The sequence below is a fragment of the Salvia miltiorrhiza genome, chromosome 5 (genome assembly GCF_028751815.1).
Source record: "Salvia miltiorrhiza cultivar Shanhuang (shh) chromosome 5, IMPLAD_Smil_shh, whole genome shotgun sequence".
Lineage (NCBI taxonomy): Eukaryota > Viridiplantae > Streptophyta > Magnoliopsida > Lamiales > Lamiaceae > Salvia > Salvia miltiorrhiza.
In genome coordinates this window covers 36,178,462-36,187,477 of record NC_080391.1, presented here as the reverse complement: position 1 = coordinate 36,187,477, position 9,016 = coordinate 36,178,462, and the positions used below count along the sequence as shown (strand labels likewise).

The following is a 9,016-nucleotide window of genomic DNA, read 5'->3' as shown; positions in this document are numbered from 1 at the left end:
ATTCTCCAAACACAATTTTTTCCAAAATCTTTCTTCTCATTAACTCAACAAAAATACTCTTGCCTTTTCAAAACAAAATCGTTCAAGGCAAACATCTACTCACTATGGGGCTTATTGATAATGTGATGGAAAAATTGGAGATGCAAAAGCTCACAGTGAGGCTGCACCCTCAGACTGGGAAGTAAAAATAATTCCCTAACATCTTTCCCAAGAAAAATCCAAAAAAGGGTTGGATAGGTCTTTCTTATTGTGGCCTCTTAAAGGGAATATAGCCCAGCAAGCAGTCGTCTTCTTAGTAATCATCCTAGATGACCTGAGCATGTTTATGGTAATCTTCAAATCTAACATTTCTCTCCTTAAAGTCCAGATAAATCTTCAGTAGGAGATAAATACATCATGTTGCTTGGGTGGAGAGATGCACAGCCCCAAACCAACCGTTGTGGAGTGAAAATGAACTTCACCCACTCGGGGGTATCTCTTGGCGAGAACGCTGGTCTCCCTGTGTTTTGACACTGGAATAAATCCAAAGTCAGGGACCAGACATTGCACAGTGGTCGCAGTCTCTCTCTCATCGGGATCTTCATCGATGATCTCCCTTTTGATGAATGCCAAAAAAGGGGAAAGTATAATGGTGAGATGATATAGAGATCAAGATCCGATATCGCAATCAGTAGAAGCGGCCTTCCAAAAGCAAAGCAAAGACGCCATCTTGTGTGGGGAGAGGGAGGGGGGAATGAGTCAGCTATCAACAGATGAGAAGGAGTTGGCTTGAAGTTCAGGAAATTGATCGGAAAGATCCAATGAAAATACTTAGTAGAATAAGTGTAGAACAATTGTTTTGTAACTTTGGCTAATGTATTATGTAACTAATCAATAAAACCTTTCTATTGATAATAATTACTTGTCGAATAACTAAAAGTACATGTTCTCGTGAGTAAAAATTACAATTATCGTAAAAAAAGTAATAAATTTAAAATATTAAATTTTTTCATATGAATAATTATATTTTTTCTTGCGCTAATAATTACTTGACCTAATAGTTAAAAGTATAAGTTCCTGCAAGTAAAACAACATTACTTTCATTCATATCAATAATTATGTTTTCTTGCACCAATAGTTATTTTACCAAATAACTAAAAGTACGAATTCTCATGAATAAAAGTAATAATTATCATAAACAAATGTAATAATTTAATAACATTACAATTCAATGTAACAATAATTACTTTCTATTATGATAATAATTACTTGACCAAATAAATCAAAGAATAAGCAATAAAATTAAATAAACAAAGCTGCAATAGTTACAAAACTGAATAAATTCATAAAAATTTATACAATCATTTCAAAATTCATTTCAAAATTATGTATCAATCAGCTCTATGCACATGAATTTATCAAATCCATTATTAATTCTGCATTCTGCAAATTTGGCAAATCCATTATTAATTATGATATATACATCTTCGTTGGGGGTGGCAAATTTGGGGATCCAGGGTTGGGAAGATCACTGGCCACCGTGAAGATCGCCAAAAATCAAGGAGGGGTGGAAATCACCAGAGAAGAATGGGGAAGAAGGGCTGATGTATTTAGCCGAAGAAAGAGGAGGATATAGGCCGCATTGGCGTCACGGTGCTGCTGCTCTCGACGTGCGGCGGTGCCTCGCGCTGGAAACATTACCTCGTGGCAACCTTCTCAGCGCGGCGATGGTTAGGGTAGAGACGTCATCAGAATAGGTGGCGGCATAGCAGTCGTTGGAGTGGGTGGCAAGGATGACCTTCTGTGGAGTACCACAGCTTCTTGGAGAGACGGTGATACGATCCTTGCCAGACCGTTCAAACGAACACGCAAACGGAAGACTTAAGAACGAACTACAGATAATGGAATATCCCAAAACCTCTGAATCTAATCCATGGAATGATATAGGCGATGAAATCCCTATACCCCAACGTGATGTTGACACAGCAACTCAGGGACGATGAATGACACCCGACGAGGGTTGGTTGACTCGTTGTTACATCGATACTTGAATTCGTCTTGGAATTTCAAGAGGAATTTGATAACTCTCAATAGAGAAATAAAACTCACAGTTTTTGATAAAAATAAGGTTAAATTTTCGTGGGCTACATGACAGCCATATATATAGGCAAAAACTAAACCTAGTCTAATAAGGAAACAACTTAAAACAAACCATAATCAGCCAAACAAGGCCCTTACTCCTAATTTTTTAAAATAACCCAATAACTAACTATTAGGCTCTAAAATAACAAAGCTGAAAATAAAATAAATAAAGTCTTCCAACTTCGGCCCAAATGCAAATAAATCAAAATCAAACATAAACATAGTGCGCCAACTCCACCATCTCCAAATAGCTTCTTCGCCAACTCTTGCTTCTTCAACAACGAACCTTGGGATACATCAGACGGTTAGAGAGAGAGTGAGAGAGATAGTAGGGAGGGTGTGGGGTGGCGACTGAAAGAGGTCGTCTACGTGAGGATTTCGACGGCAGAGGAAGGGGAGAGGGTGGTGAGGAGGGTGACGGTGTAGAGGGTGGCAAAGGGGTTGAGAGAGAGAGAGAGAAACAGAGAGAAAAAGCGAGGTGAAAAGTGAGTGCAAATTTGGGTTTAGTGTGGGAAAGGGGTGCGGGTCGAGTCTAAACGGGCCTGGGCGCGGGTAGACCCGTCTTATGAGTGAGGTTGGTCTGACAGGAGAATTTGTCAATAACCTTTTATCAACTTTTATTAGAACTCGTGTTGTTTTCTTTGGGACAAACTTTTGAAGGACGTAAGGAGTAGTTAATAGTGTGCTTTGAGGAATATACCAAAAATGAAAAATATGCATAAATTGGGAATAGAGGGAATATAATAATTGTTGTTTCATGGGGATTTGCAACAAGGGTTCTAGAGATTTGGCATGACTCTTGGTTGTAGATTTATGCAAATTCTATGATAGCCTAACTACTCCTGGCAAAACTGCCCCAAATGTCAGTTGAGAGAGAGAGAGAGAGAGGAAAGCAAATCTCAGTTGAGATTCATATGCATTAATACTCTGCAATCTCTCTCGCATACACAAACACACAGTGTGTTACAGTTTTGGGTGAAATCAGATCCGGTAAGTAAATAGCCTTGAAAGAAAAGATTTAAGGCTTAAATCTGGGCCGTCTGTATACACATCACATTATCAAATGTGTGCTTATGCTGGAAATGAACTAAAAAGGTACATCTTTTTAACAGCCCTTTTTTCATGCAAAACAAACTAAGTTTGCTGTGGCTGTCACCTGTTAGTTGTGCTTGTACCTTCACACAGAGTAAATAAACAAAACCCAATTACAAACCATATACCTCTGTAGCATGTGGTCCTCAAACCAACCATTTTTTCCAGCTCTCTCTCCTATTTCATAATTGTGAAGCTCAATTCCTTGGTTTTCATGCACAAAAACTTATTTTGATATAAATTGAAACGTATTTGCAAATAGGATAAAACCAAATAAACCAGCATCCCTAATTATTCATAACCAAACCATTTTTCACTTGATATTAACTACTCCCTCCGTCCCACTTATAATGCCACAATAGAAATGGGCACAAAGATTAAGAATAAGGTATTAAAAGTGTAAAGTGAGTAGGAACCACTTATTTTATGTTTGTAGTGTGGGCACATACTATTTTAGAAAGTGTTATTATAAATGGGACAAACTAAAAATGAAAGTGTATTATAAGTGGGACAGAGGGAGTATTTATGAATAATAAGAACTATTCAAGATGCTCCTCCAAAGTTATCAAAAAGATCTCAATATATATAAATATTTATACGCAGGTCTCGTCTAATGAAGTTGGACTGTCAAAATAATATCAATACTACATATAAAACGTTTGTATGTCTTCTTCACAATTTCTAACCTCTTCTGTAGAATGCCACTCTGTCCGGCAAGACAAATGATGCGCATAACATCCATTTTCCTGGAGCGACGAGGCGAACTCTCTGCATCTGTACATCAAAAGCCACCTCCGACAGTGCAATTCTAATTCTCTGGAGATGGGTAAAACAGAAATAATATGATTTTACTTGAAGACAAATTCGCTCTAAACCAATTCTACCTTATACAATGCATAAATAAGACAGTACCTCGTGAAAATCGAATTCCGGATCTTGAGCTTTTGAGAAACCATAAACATGAATTCTTGGCAAAGTACAACCTTTACCAAGGCCAAGTCCATGGAAAAGTCCCCTAAAACAATCTGCATTCGAGAGAATGCTTTTAGTTTGTATATTGTACGACATAATAGATCTCATACGTCCATCAAATTGCAAATACTAGTCTTGACAGAAGATTATTCTACTAATCCAGTGGATTTTAGGGCAACCGTAGAAAACCGATGCCAATAATAAGAAAAAAACACATGGAACCCTGGGGATTTGACCCATAATGTTATCCGGTATTCCAAAAAAGGAATACAGTACAGAAACTTGTTTCGCATTACTCAAAATTAGAAGAAGAATGATACTTCATCCAGTTAATGACTTTTGTCTTGCTGATAACTACAAACTTATCATCCATGATTCCCATGTTACTGAACGCGGAAAATAATTTAAAGACATTATGCGATAAAACACATTATATTATGGTAGTGTTACGAAGAGAATAGTATTCCCAATGTAAGAAAAGTAACAAACACAGAGTGACTCATGAACCAACATACGGGTGCATAGATGAAAACAGTTGGAAGAAGACAAGTAAGGCTAGGCGGCTTTCTATACCAAGAAACTCAGCTGCATCCTGTGGCAAATTCATGACTACTTGAGTGATGGGAGCTTTCTGGCATGTAAAAACAGTTTCAATAAATCTCCTCCCATCCATGTTAAATACCTACAAATAGGCAGAATGTGAAGTTGATAAAATTATCCTCGACATACCCAAAATTTCCAATGAATTTCTAACATTGTTCGACTTATAAATTGTAAAAGGAACAATTACAGCTTTTGACAACAAAACATGTTGTCAAATGAAGTACTCGAGTTTCAAAGGGGAGATAGTTAACCAAAAACAGAATTCTACAGCTTTCATCGAATGTGAAATCTAGTCAGGAAAATTGAATTTTCATCATTCAAAATGTTAATCACATGCTGCAACTCTATAACCAAAATACGGCACGAGGATGACACTCCATACCTGAATTTTCCTTTCAAGTTTATTGAGGACACAGTTCTTCTCAAGATACTCAACAGCACAAGGATTGAGATCATTAGCATACACATATTTGACTTTCTTTGCAGCAGAGATGGCAATTGGACCAACCCCAGCAAAAACATCACCTGTATTCAGGGGGCCAGATTGCAGAAAGCTCAGCCAAATTATCTTTTGTAACTGGAATGCTATAAAATTGTACAAGGCAACAAGAACTCCATCTTCATTAATCAACAAAAACCTAAGCTAGTATAGGATGACAATCACAATCTATGGAAGCTCTGTAACTTAATGTGCCAGTTTATAATCTGCATTTCAACAATTTGGCATGAGTATGGAAGCTCTGAACTTAATGTCCAGTTTATAATCTGCATTTCAACAATTTGACATGAGATCACAAAATGAACAGAAGTTTTTATACTAAATACGGATGCCATGTACCAGCTTCAAGCCACTCAGGTGCGAATCTACATTTTTGTCACCTAATGCTGATTTTGAATATGCCATTTGGTGCTTCATCATTGTCCTTTCTTGTTGATAATATCTAAAACATTTTAGCACAAAAGTACCATGGCATTCTTTTTATTCTTAAATCATATCCTCCTATTTAATTGGTGAGGGAATACGACTTTGCTTGAACAAATTCAAAAAGATGACTTTTTATAGAGAAATAATAAGTTTAGCACAGATTTAAGTGCTCTAAAAAGTCAATGGTACCCAAAACATTCCAACCGTTATCCGCACACCACTGAGTTAAAGGAAAATCTATATGGTATTCTTGCCAAATGTACCTTTTCCCCACTAACTATTCAAGCTAAAATATACATTAGGAATTTACAACATAATGCCCTTATACTTTTCTTTTTTCAAACTTATAGTGATCCTTATCCTGACACCATGATAGCTACCACATTATGAGATTGCCAAAATGGCAATTTGCATCTACGCAACACTATAAGGCATAACAATTAATTACACTAGGAATATTAATTCTGAAAATTTTGGGAACTTAAGTTATGAATGATTCAGGCATTATATACTAACATACACACAACATCTCTGTCAGTGAAGCAATTTAGCAGCCGCTGCCTTTCAGTTGCAAGCCTCGAGTTCCAATATCTACAAATAGGAATACTAGGTATTAGATTAAATTAAGCCTTCGTAGTGCAACAAAACTTATATCCGGGTCCTTTGTAGACTTACACAGCCGCTAAATCAACATGGAATCGCAGTCCATTCTCCACTACTGTCGTCACAAGGGAATTGTTGCCTGCCAAAACTTCTAGCTGCATTGTTCTGTAGTTATTTTGAATAAAATCAACTTTGTTTACAACTGTTTGTATCTTTGGCTTATTCTTATCCAAAACCACCTGATATCAACATAAGTAGAAAGAAAATAAAATGTTAGATAGCCTCTTAAAGCAATAAGTAATAACTCCACTCAAATTCAGAAGCTATCTGTACTAACAAGGAGAATACCTTAGCGATAAGGCTTTTATATTGACGATGCTCGTCTCTCAGATTTAGGTGAGCAATGTGTCCTACTGTTTCAAAAGCTGAAGGAACAGTCATTCCTTTGGGAAGCAAAGCCTCCAAGATCTGCATGATGTCTACATAGATTCAACTCTTAATATACAAAAAACAAATACTCTTTCATAGACATTAGAAATTCATAGTCCCATCTTACATGTGCAAGAGACAGATAAGCAGTTCGAGAGACATTTTCAGAATGGAAAATATGAGATTTATGGAAACTCAATCAATCAGTGTTGAGAGTTTCGCATGATAGCAAATAATAAATCCCATCTCCACAAAATGTAACTAAAATAAACTTATGGCTCTAAATGAGAAAACTACAAAGAATAACTGAGAAATCCTCCATCTTCCCATTGAGCACTGCATCAAAAAGGAAGGGGGGAAATGGACAATAACCAAAAAACAAACACAAACCCAAACAAATGATCTGGTCAAGTGAAATACCTCGCTCAGTTGCCAATAATCATAAAACAGAGTCAATTTGCATTTCACAAGTTCAAAAGCTGATTCTGTGTGCTGCCTATCATCCTCCTCAAAAACAACCTGAACAACGCAATTAAAACATCAGTAAGATACTTAGTCATAACATTTAACCTTAACAAGATACCAAAACTAGCCATCCTAAAAGCTATATCAACAAAAACTGTAACAGTCGCATCAATATAATACCCCACAAGCTGAATGCACAAAATAAATTCCAAGTATACATGTTTATTTCATGTATTAACTATACATGTTTATTTCATATTAATCATCTTAAGCTTTCTTCTTTTGAGCCTAAAAAGGGATCAACTCCCACAACTCTAATGCTCATCTTTAACAATATGTTGAAAGTTTCCTATCCGCCCCTACAGTAGTACTCAGAAGTCAGAAGCTAGAAGAATTAACTGACAGTTGAACTTCATTCAAAGAGGAGCTACATCGAAACCCAACAAAAATAAAAATAAAATAAAATTATCAGCATAATTTGCCACAAACACGAGTTCACAAAGCAAGCTTCCATGAAAGAATGACCACAAACAACCTAACAAGATATCCAGTCATAGCAATACCTAATTGCCAATAAATAATCAAAGTATAACAAGTGAGAGCAAAACCTTAATTGCCTGAGGCAATTCCTCAATGCTTTTATTGGAATACCGCTCATCCAAGAGCAGCAGCCGCGTCGGGCCTAGCCACTTTTGCTGCTGCGGAGCATCTTCTCCCAGCAACCCACTCAAGTCTTCACTATCATGGAACTCAACAACCTCTACTAACGCCCCCTCACTCCTCCTGACCCCTTTCATCGCCCTCTTTTCACCATCATCCCTCGTTTTCCCCTTCTTCGGTCTCGATATCCTAGCCAGATTCCTAAAGCTAGCATACCCTTGCGAATTAAAAGTTCTCGCTAGCTTATCCCGATATAGAACCGCATTCAGCGGCTCGCCATCCCACTCCGCCTTCCCGTATATCCTACGGTTCAATGCCACCAGCGCTTCACCTTCCGCTTCAGCGCCGCTGGCGGATTGGGGCAAAAGGGTTTTGATTTCCTCGTCAATTTCGTCGCCTGGCACTCTGGTGATATTCCTAATTCGGGGCCAGTTGAGGAGGTGGCCGCGCAGGCGGTTTTCCAGCGCGGAACAGATTGCAGAAGGGACACGGAGTGCAGAAATGTCGAAGACTCGAGTGAAGGTAGCTTCGTCAAGGGAAGCGACGTTCTCGCCGGCGAAGGAGGGGCACCTTCGTAATTCAAGAGGAAGAGGCGAGTGGCCTTTCTGGAGGGAGGGGCCGTATGAAAAGGAGGTAACAGCGTTGCCGCCGCAAGAGAGGGCTGCGACGAATCGGGGTTTGGCAGCGGGAAAGAGTGTGATCGGTGGTAGAGGACGAGGTCGGAAGAGGGAAAACTTAGTCGCCATTATTTCGGCCACGGCTACTTGGAGGAACTAACTCATTCTTAGATGCTGCTTGCGTTAGTATTTTTTTTTTTTTTTTGATTTAGGGAGTCGGGGAGGAGGAGCAGTGGGGTTTGAACTCGTGACCTTATTGTTCACACACAGGAGGTCGCACTGCTTGTTGTCCTTCTGGGGACAAAAAACTTAATATTTTACACAACTAATACGCTTATTTTAGTTGTAAAATTTTTACTATATAAAGAACTAGTTTAACGGCAAATTTTTAGAGTTAAATTTTTAACAACAATTTACTACTCCCTCCGTCCCATTAAAGTTGGCAACATTTCTATTTTGGGTGTCCCACTAAAGTTGGCCACTTTCTAAAAATGGCAAAAGTTTACTTTAATTAAGTCAACAATTACTC

General features: G+C 38.0%; 1 protein-coding gene across 1 annotated transcript; it reads right to left on the bottom strand.

Annotated features, from left to right (window-relative positions):
- Positions 1–3,775: 3,775 nt before the first annotated feature.
- LOC130987028 (tRNA (guanine(37)-N1)-methyltransferase 1-like) lies at positions 3,776–8,692 on the bottom strand. Its single transcript, XM_057910587.1, has 9 exons — positions 7,819–8,692; positions 7,166–7,264; positions 6,665–6,784; positions 6,389–6,555; positions 6,234–6,304; positions 5,171–5,313; positions 4,759–4,867; positions 4,126–4,238; positions 3,776–4,029 (listed from the first exon to the last, which is right to left on the bottom strand). Exons 1-9 carry the CDS (start codon positions 8,614–8,616, stop codon positions 3,895–3,897), a joined length of 1,755 nt encoding a protein of 584 aa, XP_057766570.1. The 5' UTR covers positions 8,617–8,692; the 3' UTR covers positions 3,776–3,894.
- Positions 8,693–9,016: the final 324 nt, after the last annotated feature.

Bases quoted from the DNA above. Each gene is read 5' to 3' on its own strand.
- LOC130987028 (XM_057910587.1), bottom strand. From the start codon at position 8,616: ATGGCGACTAAGTTTTCCCTCTTCCGACCTCGTCCTCTACCACCGATC. The intron at 7,265-7,818 runs GTTTTGCTCTCA...TGCGTTGTTCAG, and splicing joins AATTGCCTCAGGCAATTAAG to GTTGTTTTTGAGGAGGATGA. The intron at 5,314-6,233 runs GTATGTTAGTAT...CCCTGAATACAG, and splicing joins CACTGACAGAGATGTTGTGT to GTGATGTTTTTGCTGGGGTT.